The 19,312-nt window shown below is 33.6% G+C and overlaps 2 protein-coding genes and 1 long non-coding RNA gene across 3 annotated transcripts; 2 read left to right on the forward strand and 1 right to left on the reverse strand.

Annotated features, from left to right (window-relative positions):
* Window positions 1–4,441: 4,441 nt before the first annotated feature.
* LOC105137741 (myb family transcription factor APL-like) lies at window positions 4,442–9,076 on the forward strand. The gene is made up of 6 exons (XM_011043577.1): window positions 4,442–4,939; window positions 7,059–7,135; window positions 7,237–7,291; window positions 7,617–7,704; window positions 7,790–7,859; window positions 8,361–9,076. Exons 1-6 carry the CDS (start codon window positions 4,753–4,755, stop codon window positions 8,811–8,813), a joined length of 930 nt encoding a protein of 309 aa, XP_011041879.1. The 5' UTR covers window positions 4,442–4,752; the 3' UTR covers window positions 8,814–9,076.
* A 378-nt stretch (window positions 9,077–9,454) lies between these two features.
* LOC105137740 (uncharacterized) lies at window positions 9,455–12,050 on the forward strand. The gene is made up of 2 exons (XR_844639.1): window positions 9,455–11,081; window positions 11,169–12,050. It is a non-coding gene; the product is annotated as an uncharacterized LOC105137740 (long non-coding RNA).
* A 163-nt stretch (window positions 12,051–12,213) lies between these two features.
* LOC105137739 (receptor like protein kinase S.2-like) lies at window positions 12,214–15,056 on the reverse strand. Its single transcript, XM_011043576.1, has one exon. It carries the CDS (start codon window positions 14,847–14,849, stop codon window positions 12,348–12,350), a length of 2,502 nt encoding a protein of 833 aa, XP_011041878.1. The 5' UTR covers window positions 14,850–15,056; the 3' UTR covers window positions 12,214–12,347.
* Window positions 15,057–19,312: the final 4,256 nt, after the last annotated feature.

Consider the following 19,312-nt stretch of genomic DNA (forward strand, 5'->3'; position numbering starts at 1 on the left):
TTAACTAAAAATAATGAACCAAAATCCTAAGATGATATATATTTTTTTTAATATTAAAATAATAATGTATTGATCAATCCAAATTTTGTAATGAAATATATAAAATCTATAATTTGAATTATGACTTTATTGTGTTTAATTTTTTTAGACTATTTTTATTTAATTATATAATATATGAGCTAGATGATGGAATTAATTTGATTTAATTATTTTTATTTTTTATTTGAATGATATATTTTAAAATACTTAAATTATATATAAATTTTTATTTGAATCATATAATTGAAGATACTTAAATTATATATAAAAAAATTATAATTTTACAATTTATTTTTACAATTTAAAATTATTTTATATTTTATACCGTATCAAAAAAAAAATATTTTTGATGAACTTCCTTGCAGGGTTAAAATGGCAGAAGAGATGCATCAAGAATATATATATATATATATATATATATATATATATATGAAGCGGTCCTTGCATGCCATCGATGGCTGACTTGAGCTTTTGTTACCATAACTTCCAAAAATGGCAGCTCTCTCTCAAAGAAAAACCCTACACCACAGCACAAGTCACAGCCATCCTCGTTGCTCTGATAGAGACCAGGGGACCAACCTCATTCACAAATGTCCTCTTCCCGAGAGCGATATCCATAAAAAAAATTATCAATTTAGCAGAAGGTGGAGGAGGGCCCCAAGAACCAACACACAATCATCAAAGTTACGCTGCTTAATGCTTAATTTTGCCCTAACTAACACATGCATGACGCATATAAACTATATACCATGGTCATTTTCTACACCATTTAATAATAATATGTGTATATCAACTGCATAAAAGCAAATATCTTGAATGAATAATGGAAGATGGACGTGGTCATATTTGGTTAATATTATAATTAGGTTTAATATATATATATATATTAAACCTAATTATAATATTACTTTCTTCACAACAAGCTTTATAGTTTTTGAAACACAACATGACCATTTTTTTAGGGTTGACATCTTTGTTATCATACAACTTGATAAGAATATTATCGAATATTCACCTTCCATATATTAAAATTAAATTTCCCACCAAGAACTGTAACCAAATTATTTAAGCTTGAAATGATATATTCATCAAAACAAGTTTAATGGCATTCATTTTAGGATTCAAAATCTGGATTAATCATGAAGAGAAGACAACTTAATTATACCATTTAATCTCATCAGGTTAAGCAACAATTCAGGCAGAGAGAATCTCTTTCTCCTGTTTGGTTCAGCTCAATCTTATTTTGTCTGAGACTTCGTTGTCGGATTGCCTTGGTGGTTGGAATACACTTGCATGAGTTTTGATGTTGAAAATAATAGGAGTGATAATTGAATGGCAACCATTCCTCCTCCTCCTCCTCCTCCTCCTCCTAAAATGGGTGGGGTCAACAATGGCCAGCCTAGTTTTGTCTTTGGACTGGCCTTGTCCCTTCCCTATCCACTCTTCATGGTGCGTCATTGTTGGGCGGTAGCAAAGTGTGTTCTACAAAATAAGAGCAATCACATAGTAATTGTTGGAGTTTTTTTTTTTTTTTCCCTTCCTTTTTCTTTTTCGTTTGTGTTCATGCATGAACTTCTTTTATAGATTAATTGAGATTAATTTGTTATAAATTGGGTTTGGACTCGTTTCAAGCATTTGTTTTTTTTTTATTCGATGACATCTCTTTCTTTTATGATCCTATGGAGTTTATAAATATTATTGTATTTTCTTGACTAGGAATTGCCCTACGCACGTACTCATCTTCTAAACATACAAACTATTTCATGGTATATAGGTATTAGATATAAACTAGTTATTTAATCCATGCTATGGTATGTGTTGGACTTTTTTATCCTACAAAAAATAAAAATATAAGTTTTTTCAATGTATTTTTTCTATAAAAAAATAAATATATAAAAAAAACTTATGTATGCTTTTAATAAAATAAATTGAAAATTATATATGCTAATAAATAAATAAAAATTTATTAACAATAAAAAAATATAAAAATTAAAGAAAATGGATATTAACTGAAATATAATTTAAAGAATTATTAAAAAATATATTTAAAAAAACAAACATGTTTTTTTTTTTTAACATAAAAGCCAGCTTTTGGCCCATTAAAGGAAGGGTAGGCTGCAAGTGGGGTCTACTAAATATATTTTGAAGAGAAAGAGAAAAAAAAACAGGTATTTTAGGACTCCCTATATTAATAGCCAGAAAAACAAAAGGTATATTTTTTATTTAAAAATCTATTTTCATCCATTTTTAATTCAAAATATCTATAAAATAGCATAAACATCTTTAAAATCCACATAAATAGCCTTAAACAAAAACACACAAAAACCAAAAATAAACTTGAAATAAAATATTTTTTCAAGATTAAATGTGGTTTTTTTTTAACATTTCAAGGTTAAAATACATATTAATAGAACCTTTTTTAATACTAAAATCGACTATTTTAACATTAAGAATCAATAAAAACATTGATTTTTTTTATTGTTGAATTTCAGTGATTTTTTTTAACAAATTAACTAAATATTAAAAAATAAAAAAATAAATTTTTATATTATAGTTGAATAGAAAAAAGTATCAAGGGACTAAATATATATAGATTGTAAAGTTTGAGAACTAAAATAAATATTTTGTATGAAATTTAAAATCATTATATTTATAAAGCCTTTTCTATTTTGGTCTTTTATCTTTTAATTCTATTATTTATCAACAAATCTAACTTGATTGCACATAGCTCAAAATGATACAATCATATGAAAATAATTTTAAAAATAAAATAAAATAAAATAAAATAAAATTTTAAACAATATATTCATAATAATAATAAGAAAAAATAATATTATACCTGTACAACATTTGGCCCGTATATTTGAGATTATAGGTAATGTGAATCATCTGACAACCTTTTCAAACATCAAATCATTTTTATATGATTTTTAAATAAATCAAATTTATATTATACTTTCATTTCTTGATAAAATATTTTTTCAATAATATTAAAAACATATTTATTGCATGTTTGAGAACATGATTAAATTTAATTTTTTATTATTTAAAATTTTATTGTTTATATTTTTATTATTATTTTAATATACTAATATTAAAAAATATTTTTAAAAATAATCATCGTTATATTTCAAAACATCCAAACTTTCAATTAAAAAATACAGACTTAAAATGTAAACGTTTTCAAGATTTGTGGGCCATGGTCCCACTCCTGAACTTAGCTCCACTCCTCCTCTAATAATTACAATAATTACTTCATGCATGGCTTAAAAATGAAATTCCCTAGAAAAGAAAGGAAAAGGACCGAAGAACAAAATGAGACCCCATCAAAACCAATGGAAACAAGCAGACGACACCGTGATGTGGCAACTAGAGATGTTCTCTCCTATTTGCCTTCACATACACAAAGTACACACCCATAAAAAAAAAATAAAAAAAAAACCTATCCCAAATAAATAAAAGATACCCATAAACCTACACAAAAACTATATGTTATGTTTTGAGAATAAAAAATAAAAAAAAAATTTATCTCCATATGTGGGTGGGTGGCTTCTATGAAAAACGAGTTTTCTTCCTTCCCTCTATGTTATGTTTTGAGAATGTGGATTTACATGAGGTTGACAACTTTTTCAAACATGTATTAATTTTGATTCTAGATTATAGTTATTAAATGCAATAAGATGTATGATATATATGATCTAAATTATTTTTTTTAATTAAGATATATATTTATCTGTTTGATTAAAATAAGATAATAGATTGAATTTTGATTTAATTAATACATTAAATTAATTTTTAATTTATTATTCTCGTGTGAGATATAAGTGAGTCAATTTCAGGAGGTTTTTTAATATTATTTTATAAAAATTAAAATAATATTATTTTAAAAAATCTATAAAATAATTTTATTTTAGAATTAATAAGGTTGATTCAATTAACTAACTCATAACTTAAAGATCAAACTAGCTAAAAACTAGAATTGATTAAAGTTATTTGGGACTTTCATAAATTAATTTATAAAAACTAACTCATTAAAGATTAGATGGGATAGAAATTTATGAAATGTCTCACCTATTACAATATACAATAATTCTATATATTGCATGAGTTTTGATGTAATTGATATATTGTTTATTTTTATATTTTAATTTTTTAAATTAAATTTCTTTATATATATATATTTTAAATCATTTTAATATTATTTTTTTAAATAAAAATATTATTATAATATATTTTTTATTAAAAAATCATTTTAAATAATATTAACCGGTGTGGTTATAATGATTTTTTAAATTATTTTTTACTTAAAAATATATTAAAATAAAAAACAATAATTTGTTTTCAATTTTTGCAAAACATGAAAACAAATACCTTTCAAAATCCCAATCACGCCACGCTACCAGAATCACATCTCAGCTCCACGCATCTCTCTGTACAGACATACAAAAACACGATGGACAAATCGCTGTCCTAAAACACCTCTGTCTCTCTCTCTCTCTCTCTCTGTCTCTCTCTCTCTCATAAAAACAATAACTTGCAGACACTGTCCTCTCTCTCTCTCTCTGAAATACCAACACACGCAGAGACACTCCTTTTTCTGACCTCAAAGTCGGGGCTCTAAAGCCCCGAAAGGAACCCAAAAATCGGATCTTGGGCACCATTTCACCATTTTTTGACACTCTTTTTGGAAAAATATTCAAAGGGTATTCAAGAATGTACTCTGCAATACACTCACTGCCTTTGGATGGACATGGGGACTTTCAAGCTTCATTAGATGGAATTAATCTGCCTGGGGATGCGTGCTTGGTTCTCACTACGGATCCAAAGCCAAGGCTCCGCTGGACTGCTGAGTTACATGAGAGATTTGTTGATGCTGTTACTCAACTTGGTGGACCTGACAGTAACTACTACTACTTCATTTGTTTTTTTCTTTATGTTTGGTTCTTTGTTTCAATTTATGAGCTGTTTTAGCATTAGTGTATGTGTCTTTGCTTTTTTCTTGAATGTGTTTTTATTGCCTTAAAGTTTCTATTTTATTCGCTAGGAAGTGTAAAGACGGTTATTTCGTGATGTTTTCTGTGAAGAATGTCTGTTTTCACTATGGGATGTACTTGAAATGTGTTTTGGGGTTTATTTAGTTGGTGGAAAGGGTCTTTTCTTTTCTGTTTCTTTGAAAGAAATGTGGGTTTTGATCTCAGCCTGGTTAATTTTAGTGCTTGAAATATTCACTGGGTTTTGTAGTTAAAAAAGTTTTTTTTTTTAAATATTTTAGGATATGTTTTCAGATGTGATTATAGTAATTGATGTGGTGGTTCTGGATGTGATTAACCCGTATTGTTGATGATGTATTGAGTGATTAAAGGAGCCCTTTTTTCCTGTTATTTACTGGAGGGTTTATTCCGTCTATTTGTTTTTACCACATGGTTTTATGTGTTTATTTTGGTCGAATTATTATTTTTGTCTTTGTTAGGTCAAGTGTTTTTAATGAGTATTGTTAGTTCAAGTGTTTTTAATCAGTATGTTGCTTAGAAAACTTGAGATGTCCTGCCAGTTAAATTTCTTTGGTATGGTTTAATTTAGAATGATTATCATAAAGTTAGCGTGAGAAGATTTCTCTTTCGTTGTTTAGTTGTTTTTGATTGACTAGCTATCTAAGCTGCCTTGATCTCATATGCTTTTATTCTTTTAATGTTTTTGTTGATTTTCTGGTTATTGTGCGCTACATGTTTCTCATGTATTTCATCTACTTGAAAATACAACCAAAAGGACAAATTAGATGAACTATAGCGGCTTGTCCTTGTCTAGGAAAGAATATTCTATTATTTTGGAGTATTAAATTTGTGGTTCTGTTTTTGAATGGAGATTTCACAAAGAAATACCAAGCTTTTACTATCTATAACACCAGTCAAAGCAGCACCATGCAAGCTCTCTTTGCTCCTATTTCTAAGAAGTTTAAATCAATATGTGATATGATTATTTTATTTCTTTCTAAATGAAAACGTTGAGCTTACTTGTCATGGAGGATTGAATTCTAGTACTTCTAGTAGGGCCCCATTACTGGTATCAGAATTATGGAATTTAATTGATCTCCTTACTAGGCTGGAATCACTATACTTCCGGTAAAACAAAGCCACCTTGACCAGGCTGCTATGGTGATTTTACCATTTTTCACCAACCTGCCATTGGTGCTGCTGCTGCCTCTAGTATGAGAAGTATGAAATATGAGGAAGCTAGAAAATGCAGGGGGTTGTGAAATAAACCATTTTCAGAAGGCATCATAAGACCAGTGCTGAAATCTTTGATGGGTCTTGGTAGTATTGTGACATTCAAAGTCCCCCATTGTGTCTGTGGGGAAGTTCTTGGAATTGCAAATCAGAGTTGGTTATCCCAAAAGCAACTCCAATTTACACTTTTGGATGGTAGGCCCATGCTGTTGCAACTTATAATTGTAAGAAATTGTAAGAAATTTCCATTGCATGAGGCAGCTACCGCTTCAATACAATGCATAATAGGCCAATGTAGAGTTCCTCAACCAACAGAACCAACTCATGCCTTGGCGTTCTGAGTCACACACATGCTTGCATTGTAGTTTGTTGTCAAATGATAGACAGGAATCTGTAAATGGCCTGCTTATTAGAAACTATGCTTTTTCAATAGGATATTGATAGCTAAGAATTAGTACAAGTTACCAGGGATTGTTCATGCTTGAGATATTGTCCCTCCAGTATTGTGGTTTCGAAGCATTTTTATTGTTAAAAATATTGTTGTTCTGTTGCAGTGACATAAGGAACTTAATAGGAACATCATTTTGTTCCTCAACATGTCTTTGGCTCCTAACTGATTTGTACATGAACAAAGTGTAGCACATTGACATCTCAATTTTGAAGACACATTTATAGGACAACCTCCATTTGTCATATGACTTTACAGACTACTGGCTATACTTCATTTTGTAGGCACACAATCATGCTGATTTGCTAATTGAAGTTTTTGTTTTGTTTTCTCAATATGAATTGCAGAAGCAACACCAAAGACAATTATGAGAACAATGGGGGTAAAAGGCCTCACCCTTTATCACTTGAAATCTCACCTACAGGTCTGCTGAAACCGTTGTCTCTCTTTATTCTTTTTGATCTTCTAGGTATTAGCTTCATATGATTTCATGCTCTTTCCTCTAGTTAACATTTCTACTCGCAGAAATACCGGTTGGGAAAGCAGTCCTGCAAGGAATCAACTGATAACTCCAAGGATGGTATTGACTCTTCTATTTAGAACCTTTTTACTAGCTGTTCTCTTTTATCTAATCTATTGAGGGCTTCCCAGGGGCATAAGACTATTCTTCAATTTGTGAACTCCTCTACCTTTTTTCCTGCCAGCTGCATTTTTTTTTTTATTCTGTGTATTACCATATTGGCAAATGTCTGCACATTAATTTTCTATCTAGCATCAATTGTAAATGCACATGCACAACACCTTTTTTTTACCAAAATTTTCATACCTTGGGTACCATAGTTGAACTGCTTCTGGTGGTAAATTGCTGTGGTTGAAAACGTACTGATTTAAGGAATGATGTGTAGTTGGGATTGCACCATCAGTTGCAGAAAGTCAGGATACTGGTTCATCAACATCCACATCATCAAGAATGATCGCGCAGGATCTGAATGAGTATGCTGTCTCTACTCTAAACATGTCATACTTGTTCCATCTCTCCTTGTGTTCCAATCTTTACTGCCTTTTATCTTTCAAACAGTGGTTACCAGGTTACTGAGGCTTTGAGAGTGCAGATGGAAGTCCAACGAAGATTGCATGAGCAGCTGGAGGTTAGCATTCATTTATGTGGCTTTTGGACTTTTGGGATAACATGGAAGTTAGAACTGGAACATCTAAGTTGCTATGAGTTACCCTCTTTTTTTTTTTTTTTAATTACGCATGAGACAAGTTAAAGCCTCAACGGTCCAAGCTTATCACCATCTAACAACTTCAAGAAAAGATTAATTAAAAAGTATAGAAATGTAGCCTCATTTGAGGGAGAAGATATTAGGTGAGACCGGTTCACCATGTGCCCCCTTTCATGAATATTGGGACCCACCACTTTGTGAGTGTGGGCTCATGGTGAGCCAGGCTCGGGCAACAATTCCTCCATTTTCCTGGGAAAAAGCTTTTACCGGTGGTTTATTACAAGCTAAAATAATTGTAACTTTTCCCTCAAAGGTCAGACTCCTTTTTTCACTTCTAGAAATTTGTCTTTAATCCAAGTAGCTACGTGTCTCGGCTATGATTTTGAAATTTTAAGATCTTTCTAAGGGTTTAATCATGAGCAGGTGCAACATCATCTCCAACTTCGCATTGAAGCTCAGGGGAAATACTTACAGTCAATACTTGAGAAAGCTTGTAAAGCTCTGAATGACCGGGCTGTTGCAACTGCAGGACTTGAAGCTGCTAGGGAAGAGCTTTCTGAATTAGCAATCAAGGTTTCCAATGAATGTGCAGGAATTGCCCCGCTTGATACCATGAAAATGCCTTCCTTATCTGAACTTGCTGCTGCTTTAGGGAACAGAAATGCTTCCAATGTGCCTGCTCGCATTGGTGATTGCTCTGTCGAAAGCTGCTTGACTTCAACTAGTAGCCCAATTTCTCCCATGGGTGTGGGCTCACAAGTTGCTTCCACAAAGAAAAGATCAAGGCCTGTGCTTGGTAATGGAGATTCATTGCCCTTCGAAGGCAACATTCGGCAGGAAGTAGAATGGACAATGAGTAATATTTTGGATGAATAGCAAGGCATTTCCATCCTAGAAACAGAAACTTCTTTGTTTCTTTTTTTTATCTGTCTAGCTGATCTAAATGTCAAATCTTAATCAACCATATCATCAGTGGCCTGTATATTCTCAGATCTTGGAGTTAGAGGATATCATTTTCTTATAACTTGGAACTCTCTCCCTTTCTGCAAAACGAGTGGCATGCTATTCATTTGTCCAGCTTGCTTTTCAAGATGGCATTGAAAAGGTGGCAATGTATATATAGAGTTGAATTGAGTTTTAATTATTCCCGCTGTCTTCCACTTCTAACGCTGACCATTGCCAACTGTGCGTTGATGGACGAGGTTGTGAAAGGCTGCAAATTTGTCTGTCCAAATTCTTGAAGATGTATTTGTTATGGCTCGATACTCAATACTTAAACATCTTACAAAAGTTGATGAATGCTAAAAGATCAGGCCGTCGAGGGATAATTAGTGGTAGAAAAAGAACTTTTCTTCTCTGCCCGACAAAGAACTCACAAAACGACGGGTGCTTCCTCCCCTCCCTCCCTCCCTCCCTTCATGGGACATATTTAATTCCCACTTTCATGTGCCTGTGAATTAAATGATTTCTTTTTTTTTTTTTAGCTTTGGAACAAATTTGTGTCTACAAGTTATGAAAATTCTACATGAAAATTCGGTGACTTATTTCCATTGGAACCAGATAGGATAGCTTCAATACTTGAACATTGGCATGACTTAACTCCAAGAAAAAGATTTATTCTTGCTTACCCAGACAGTATTTGAATATTCAATTGAGAGAGAGAAAAGTAAAGTATTTTCTGGCTCTGCATTTGATGTGGAAGCCATGATGGCATGTCCACAGTAAAGCACTTCATTTTGCTTATTCTGAACTTTTTTTTGTGCCCTCGTTTTCTTTCAAGACAATCAAATGCTCCTTTTCTCCTTTATGAACTGTACCTCTACTCTCTCGGAGCAACCAGCTGCCTCCTTTCTCTCACTTGCAGCCATGACAGACTCACTGGGTAAATCTTATCTCTTAGTTTATTTTCTTGCTTCTCTTTCTCGTTACTTGCTAATATTTTTTTCTGGACTAAGGGGTTCTGTAGATATCCAACAAAAGAAGAAAAGAAATACAAAGAATGTGGAAAATTAATGGAAGAAAGCTTCTGCCTGTAGATTAACTTTGAAAGCTTTAATTTTGCCTATTTAACTCATTTTCACCGAGTGAGTTAATACTGTCATTACATTATCAGCTTTCCTGATCCTTGCATGCTATTGTTGTCATGTTCACTGATTTTCTCCCTTCTCATGTACTGATATTCTATAATTGCTCCTTTTCTCTATCTGTCTATTTCAGTTCTCTTCTTTTTCTTTCGTGAAACTTGATTCCTGTTGAGGTGCCATCACTTTCATGTTATGTGACCAGTGCTTCAGAATCTATTTCATTGTAGAGTGTTACATTATCCATTGATGATACAGTAGAACAAGCTTTGCTAAACTGAGAAAGCAGACAATAGAAATCCATATATCAGAACCAAGGTGTCCTTATAAGCTGCATTTAGGTCTTCGAAAGAACGGCAAGGAATCACTCAAGGAAGGAATTCTCTTGATAGAATTTTCATTCATTGCCTTTTCCTTGGTTTTTCCAAGTTGCTGTTTTGCTTGAACAATTTCAAACATGCAGATGGTTGAGGGTAGGGTTCATACTCATTTGAGAGCTAATGCCAGATTTCTCATATAGTAACCTACATATATGATTTTATTTTGTTGAAATGCATTCAATTATCCTGATATGAATTCATACTCATTCAGGAACAAATAATATACAATCTTTTTTTTTTTTTCTTTTTCTTTAGCTTTAAGCTTTCATCACAGTTAAGTCTATTGACTGATATTAGCCTGCATAATGCAGCTTCGTTTTAGTAGCATTTAGAAAGACGTATTGTTACCTTTGAATGAAGCAACATAGCTAGACAGAAGATAAAGAAAGGGATTAAATTATGTTTAGTATGCATTAAAAGATCTTTGTGAAATTAGTAAATTAAACAGATCTTATGTCTAACTCTTTTGTTGAGCCTGCATTTTGATTCCTCCTTGTGTCTAATTTTCAAGGCACATCCCACCCTCTCCCTTCTTTCAAGTCCTTGTCATCCAAAACAGGAGGGATGTTTTTCCATTGTGGATCACCAAACAAATATAAGAGGCTGGATGAATATACTAATCATGTGGTTTCCTCAGTTTAATGAAGAACTGAAACACATCAGAGGGGTATTTGAACAGTATGGTGAGTTTAAACAAGGTTGCTTTTCTGTTCCCTGAGATGCAATGGTGGACTCTTTCTGCATATTGACTCTCTATATCCTCCTCATAGATGAAGATGTAAATGGATCTATTGACCTTGAGGAACTCAAAAAATGCTTACAAAAGCTGCACTCACTTTAAAAGAGGAGGAAGTTGAGGATCTTTTCCACTCCTGCGACATTGACAATTCAATGAGTTCAATGTTCTTAGAAGTCATCTATCTCCTAGTAGAACATTCATCCTCTCCTCCCAAGAGCATCCACCTTAAACTTGACTTTATCTTCATTCATACTTTTGACTTAAAGACGTCAGCTTATTGTGATCACCCATATATGATGGCCTGAGGGTTTTGTTTCAGACATCAAAGCCGGGCTCACCAGGGCTTCGGGCCACTTTCGATACAATTGTAGAAGCTTTCTTATTCTTGGATAAGAATGGTAATGGGAAGCTGTAAAAGAAAGACATGATCAAAGCATTCAAAGAGGATTCTCCTTGGGAAAAATCCCCAGCACACATCACCGGATCCAGAATTAGTTCTATCTCTTTCACATGATATATTTCTACTTTTGACTTGTAGTTCCAGTTGTTTTAAAATCCTCAAACCATCCTCTTGGAGATTCCTGTGAATATATGCGGAATAAATGGACTGGGACAGGAATGGGAAGGTCAGTTTCAGGGAGTTCCTCTCTTCTCTAATCAACTGGATTAGGATTGATGCTGACGAAGAAATTCCCGAGAAGGGAAGTCAAACCAGGCACAAGAATTTGAGCTGGATAACTGTCGAATATGAGGTCAGATTGATGCATTTATGTGCAAAAATAAATCATCCAAGTGTATTATTCAAAGCTGTCGCTCCTCTGCCATGCTCAATTGTGCATGTATTATTAGTGGTGACAGTTAACGTTTCATATGCTCTATGAATCACCCTGATAAATTAAGGGTTCATTTCTTTCTCGTCCTCACCTTAGAGGCCTTGGGGATCATTTTTATTTTCCTTTCATGATTCTGGTCTTCCTCTACTGTCTAGATTGTATTGCAAGTACTTTGTATGGAAAGCCAGCGTAGGGGTGGTTATGGCAAGAAGCTATAACTGCAGCGTTACTAGATTCTAATGAGGAAAAAAAAAAAAGGTAGCCTATTGAAAAGCAAAGCATATACATTGATAGTACACAGAAGTTACAGGAAGGGAAATAACTATCAATCTCCGCAGAAACCTATAGTGACTATCTAGTTGTCACTAATACTTTACTCACTTGATCCCTAGAGCTTGGATTCTTCTAATCAATGACAAAGAACTAGCATTGTTTTGTCTCCATTCTTCTCTGCTTTCCTTCCTTCGCCCTCCTTCCATGAACCATTGATCATTTCCGTCAAGTATCCTTACAATCTGCCTCATGCTTGGCCTTAATTCTGGGTTGGACCTGGTGCATGCAATCCCCAATTTGATGATTCTGATCAGTTCTTCATGATCATATTCACGGTTCAACCTTATATCAGCCAGATCCTCCATTGTTCTCATCTGTGTCTCAAATTCATGAACTCTATGAACCAATAGCACCTCTGGTCTCCGAAAATCAACTGCCATTTGTCCACTGACCACCTCCAGAACCACCACACCGTAGCTATACACGTCAGCCATTGGGGTTGCCTCACCAGATTCCATGTACTCGGGAGACATGTAACCAAAGATTCCACGGACTGATTTATTTTCTTTTGCAGCTGCTTTATGGGCATGATCATTTCTTGCCAAGAATTCAGCAAGTGCAAAGTTACCAAGTCTCGGATTCATGTCTGGATCGAGAATGATAGAAGCGGCGGTAATATTTTCGGGGGCGACTTTCTCATCCCACTCCTCATGCAGATAAAGAATTGCAGCAGCAAGAGACTTGATAATGTTATATCTGTGCCGCCATTGTAGAATAGAATGCCCAATTCTATTGTCATGATGGAAAAGAAGGTGACTCATCTGGCGACTTGCTGAATAATCATAGACGACAAGCATCTCTCCATGTTCTGTGCACCATCCACGGAGTTGTATCAGGTTGCGGTGGCGGAGCCTGCCTAAGTTTAGGAGTTCAGTTGAAAATCGCACGCGTATTGCAGGGCATTGGGTCATGCCAAGTCTCTTCACCAAGACTTGATGGCCATCTTCAAGGATGCCATAGTAAGCAGTTCCGAAGTCCACCTCTGCTACCCTTTGTGAGTCCGAGAAATTATTTGTAGCAGAAGTGATTTCCTTGTAGGATATTTCCCTGGGAGTATCCACCACAAAGAGAGCATTTTGACGGTGACTTCTGTTGTTCGACTTAGAAGAGCTCAGTTTATTACTACTCTCAAATTCTGCTGTTGCATACATGGTTTCTTCCGTAGCTGTGACGTACGCTGATGAAGTGAACGAGATTGTCATGTCAGAACTTGGAACGGAGGTGGTCGCGGTGGTGCTGGTGTTGGTTTTGCTTATGCTAGTGCTTGCAGGTGATATAGCTATGTATCTAGGATGAGACCGAAATGATGGAAGAGGTGGCAGTTTGCCCAAAATGTTGCCACAAAGTGCTTCCACAACCCATTTCATATTAGGCCGTAGTTGCGGATTGTGGAGTGTGCATAGGAGCCCCAGGTGAATCAGGCGTTCCATATCAGAAAGCCCAAATGACCCATCTGGAAGCATATTATCCGCTGCTTGTAAAAGCTTCCCTTCGTCGGACAATCCCCTTATCCAGTCAAGCAAAATGATCTGATCATCAGGATATGTCAGATCCACTGCCCGCCTCCGAGACGCCACCTCTAACACAACAATTCCAAAGCTGAAAACATCAGATTTAGCAGTAGCGACACTTCGTTTCTGGAAGCTCTCGGGTGATAAATAACCGATAGTGCCACCAATTCTGGTTGATTCAGCCAAACGAAACTGGTGATTTTTCATTGAAGGTGTCCGGATTTGATACTCAAGTTCATGTTCTAACCACCGTGCCAAGCCGAAGTCACCAAGTCGGGCATTATAATGTGAGTCAAGCATGACATTGCTTGTCTTCACATCCCGGTGAATGATCTGAGTCTCCAATTGCTCGTGGAGATAATGCAATGCTGCTGCCAAGCCACTGACTATCTTCCTTCGTCGTTCCCAAGCAAGGGGTTCTGCTTTCAGGTTTTCAGGCCTTCTAAACAGAACCCTGTCCAGGCTGCGGTTAGGCATGTATTCATAAACCAAGAACAACTGGTCTTCATGAGCACACCACCCTCTTAGCCTGACAAGGTTCCTGTGTCGCAGTTGAGCCACCGCAACCAATTCAGCTTCAAAAGTCTTCTCAAACTGTTCTCCTCTCTCAGCCAAGCATTTGACTGCAACAACAGTACCATCACTTGGTAAAACTGCTCTATAAACCTTTCCAAAACCTCCACTTCCAAGGACCTCATTTTCACAAAACCCTTTAGACCCTATATAAAGTTCAGCATAGCTGAATATCCTTGGATTATCACCACCAACCTTCTCAGATATCTGAATTCCTTCCAGGTCATGAAACAGACCAGACTGCTGTTTACTTGGTTTGTCGTCCTGAAAACAACCAATCCATTTCGATTCATGTAACCGGCGTAATGAATCACCTAGGACATGAAGTATTTGCCTCCCGCAGCCGCAGTCTTGGCGCTTTTTGACGTTATCATGCACAGGTGGTCGGATTTGTGGTTGATCAAATGGCTTGATTTCTTCGAAATCAGCCGGTAAAATGATACAAAAGCAGTTGAGTTTCATGGTTTTGGTGTCTAGAAATTGGCTAGATGGACATTGAATGAAGATGGTAAAGTTAATGAAATGGATGAGACTTTGGTTGTGTGTATATTATGTGATCACGTAATGCCTTTTTTGTGCGTGGGCTTTAAATTCAACACGGTTAGGTTGCATTTTGGTTGAATTATATGCTGTCAACCGGCTTGAAAATAACCTACCCTTATCTTAGGAAAAAGAAGTTTCTAAAATATTTGACCTTGGCTACTATATTATATAGTTTTTGAAGCATAAATAGAATTTTTAGTGGACAATCATCGGGTTGTGACCTAGGTTGTTCTTGTAATTTTTTTTTTAAAAAAGTCAACAAATTAAGGATTAAGTTTTGATTAAATCAGGTTTGGATAGATCAGGTTAATCTGAGGTTTTGACCGAGTTACCTAGATTTTTTTCCTTCTTCAACTTGAATCGATCTAGATTACAAATTAGTCAAATTTTGGATTGACCCGTTAGGCTAGCATGGTATTTATAATCATGCTCTGAATTAGAACAAAGTGTTCTTGATGGTTTAAATTCATATCTTGCTAGCTTAGGTCAAAACTTGTCAAAAACAAACATCCTATAGTCCACAATTAACAAAAAAGAAAGAAAAACAATGTCAATCAAGGTGAATTGGTCTCTCTAATTATGATAGTTTATAGAAATGCAATTAATTTGGTAAAGATGAGAGGTATGTGTTCAAAAGCATGCAATGGCGAAGACTATCAATAAGAAGCCATGGACGTCTCTGGAAAACATATCATGAAAAATCATAAAAAAGGGATGCAACAGGACGTCTAGAACCTAAAACTTCTTATGATATAGGTTACCTTGCGCCCTTCGATCTTTGAGATAAGCACCGGGAAAGTAATGCATGCTTCAGGACCGGAATTATATGGGTGAAGGTGGGTAAAAATCAACATCTTTATCATATGCTCCCATTATAGCTCTTAGTGCTTTGCGATTTGATAGACATAACTAGACGCTCTCATTCGAGTTTTGAATAAAAGCACCTTATATAGAAGAAGATTCTCCCATAATCACTAATGTTCATATATATATATATATATATATATATATATATAGATTTAAAGAATATTTATTTTGATATGGGAATTCACCTTTTTGTTTCTAGATTAATTGTTTTAGTGTTATTTTAATTATTAAAATTAAAAAAGTATTCCAAACATCTTTATAAATCTTTTCAGTCCAAAAAAAAAAGAGAGAAGGCCATTATATTTCTATTATTGGGTCTTTTAATGTGAATTAATTATACTAGTTATTGTTTTTTAACAATACCTCTGAATATTTATTTTTTATTTTTAATATGATTCATGTCTTCATTAAGTACAGTTTTTCTTACACTCCTGCCTTAAAATGTCTGTAAAACTAGCTGGTAAATCCTCATGATTATTTATCACTCAAGATTAACTCATTGAACTAGATTGAAATTACCAGCTAGCTGAAAGCGTAATTAGAGCATACAAGTCTGAGATCAAAAGTCGTCATCACTGCTGTGACTAAGAGTTTGGGGCCCTCAGGATTGCTTGATGGCAGAAATCTGAGCCGGGGATTGTTGGCATATGGTTAAATCTAGGGTAATGTGATTTATTGTACGTAGTGCCTCTTAGCATGAGTTTGGTCGTGTGGGTTGCCAACTCCCTTTTCGGCTCCACAATGTTTAAAATTACAATAAGTACTGTGGTTTAAAGTATTTTTTATACGTAAATGTATTAAAGTAATTTTTTTTATTTTTAAAGTCTATATATTAAAATGATCCAAAAATATAGTAAAATGATCCATAAACATAAAAATATTACTTTTTAATAAAAAAATTTTTAAAAAATTTAGAAAAACATAGTTTGGATTACCGCGTTTCCAAACATGCAATGCATATCAATCAATTAATGATATGGTCCCCTTTTTGTGTGGCAAAATTTTGAGTGTGGGGTACTGCTGCTGCCTGAAGGAACTGGTGGTGTTCACCGGGATGTTATAATATCAGAGATATTCAGCTCATGAAGGGGGCCAAGATTGAATCTTGCGTGCTGTCACCGAAGTAGAAATCTAAGAAAATGTTTGGATTTTTTCGCGAAAAGAAGATGTAGTTGAGCTATCATGAAGACGAAGAAAATGATAACTAATGATTTCATTCCTTCACTTTTACAGTTGCAGGTACAAACAAAATCACCAACTACTACTGCTTCACCTAACCAAGCTTATTTTATTTAGCAGGAAATGACATTCTCAATGTGAACATTTTTCTAGTTAACTTCCAAGTCAAAGAGCAAGCCATGATCATATGTCCCTTATTCAATAGTCGAAGAACTAGAGAAGTTTTGGAAAATCTTTCCCTTTTCTAATCCTAATGATTCCTTCTTGCTGACATGTTTCTAGTTAATTTTTAACTAATTTTCTGTGTTTTTTAAAATATTTTTTTATTTAAAAATATATAAAAATATTATTTTTTATATTTTAAAAAATTATTGTTAACATCATCATGTTAAACCCATCTGAAAAGATTAAGAAATTAATTTTTTTATAAAACTTTGTTTGAAACACAATTCTAAATAATGCCTTAATATCCCTTATACTCAACAGCCTGCATCTACTTTGCTTGCAAACAATAATATATAGCTATAAATCCTAGCCAAAAAACTTGTTGGGTTAAGAAAAATAATAGTTGTTTTTGGAGAATAATATAAAATTATTATTAACATTTTATCTTAAAACTTAAATTATTGAATTAAAATAATTTTTTAATATAATATTAAATTTTTATTGACCAAACAGTCATAAATTCAAATTTTATTATTTTTATTTTATTTAATAAAAAATAAATATAAAATAATATAAATTTATATAAATTTTAAATTTGAAAAACTTTCACTTAAGATTTAAAATATATTGTGTTAAAGAATTATATAAGCTGAGTTGTCACCTAAGAATGCAAATGATTGAAATAAGGTGATTGCTCTAAGAGGAAGTTCTTGCCACTTGCATTTCGACATTTTACAAGCAAATTAAATGGGTTTTAGTTCATGGTGTGATATGTCCAGCTGCCAATGAAACCAGTGCACAATAGAGGCATGAAAAGAGAAAATAGCTATAGAAATTAATGCTAGAGGAGCCCTTTTGAGTTGTATCATCTGGCAGGAAAAATAAAAAAAAAAAAACTGCCATGAATCATTTTGAGCTAGTTGGTGTCTTCTCAGAATGGGGACCCTCTCAGTCCCCATTTGAAGATGAAAAGGTAGTCTTTAGACTTTGGCCAATAATAAATGAGAACAACAAAGAAAGAAAGTAGCTTTGGTAGCCCTTTCTATCATCACCACCTTTTAAATACGGCCGTGATATATAATGTGAAAATTGTCCACCTAATTCAGCCGAATATTTACCCCTTTCTTTTCTTTCGTTTTCTTTTTCCAAGCAATTTTTCACGTTTTATTAACTTATTATTTTCCAGCATAAAATAAGGTTTCTAGGTTATTATGTCCATAAAAGGGTTAAATCAACCTATTTACAAAGCCATCTAATTCAATGATAAATTCCCATATCAAATTAGGAATAAAACACAATTATAGTGATGTTTGATGTCTTAGTTATCTGCATGATTTTTTTTTTAAAAAAATATCACATTGCAAACCCTTGTTTTAGGATTTTAAAAAGGAACTTGTAGAGATGGAAGTATTCCTTAGCCCAAAAGGTATTACTTTCTATTCGTAATGGCTAGATGGTGCTATGAACATTGTTTTGTATCTATTTGATCCAACAATATGCTTATATTAAAAGCATGTTTTTGTATCAAATTTATTTTTAGTATATTTCTCTTATTAGAAATTAGGTATCTAATCCATTTTAGGATCTTGTTTAAAAGCTTATAGTTAATTAATAACCTTAGAAGTCCTCATTCTAGCTCAACAACATTCTCAACATAAAATTTTTTTACAACCTTGTGATTCAAAAAGGATAAAGGAAGAGCCATAATCCGATTCATTATTTGACGAACCCGATTTCTAAACTACTTTAACTATAGATCTTCACCTTCTTAAGAATCTCATCAATGGCAAGGGTATTGATCTTCTTATTTGTCTTGTATTTGTTTCCATAATGTTTAGGCTTGCAACACCTATAATAAACTAAGACAGTTTTTTTAAAAGTTTTAACTCCTAAAGAATAAGCTTTATAAGTCTTATTAAACCCTTTTATAAAAAATATTCTTATTAAAAGTATATATTTTGTGTTATAAGAAATATATATATTTTCTCTTCTTTTCTTTTTATAAGGAGTTTTAATAGAGGTATAGCCTATTTGCTTATGAAAATCATCAAAATATGCTTATTATATTTTTTCTACTTTTTAAGCTGCATTTTAAGCTTGATATCATTGCATAGGGGTATTCCTTCATTAACCACCTTTATTGCAAGTAACACCATAGGTAAATTATGAGT

The sequence above is a fragment of the Populus euphratica genome, unplaced genomic scaffold (assembly GCF_000495115.2).
Source record: "Populus euphratica unplaced genomic scaffold, PopEup_1.0 scaffold163.1, whole genome shotgun sequence".
Lineage (NCBI taxonomy): Eukaryota > Viridiplantae > Streptophyta > Magnoliopsida > Malpighiales > Salicaceae > Populus > Populus euphratica.

Bases quoted from the DNA above. Each gene is read 5' to 3' on its own strand.
- LOC105137741 (XM_011043577.1), top strand. From the start codon at position 4,753: ATGTACTCTGCAATACACTCACTGCCTTTGGATGGACATGGGGACTTT. The intron at 7,292-7,616 runs GTATTGACTCTT...AATGATGTGTAG, and splicing joins AACTGATAACTCCAAGGATG to TTGGGATTGCACCATCAGTT. The intron at 7,705-7,789 runs GTATGCTGTCTC...TCTTTCAAACAG, and splicing joins ATCGCGCAGGATCTGAATGA to TGGTTACCAGGTTACTGAGG.
- LOC105137739 (XM_011043576.1), bottom strand. From the start codon at position 14,849: ATGAAACTCAACTGCTTTTGTATCATTTTACCGGCTGATTTCGAAGAA.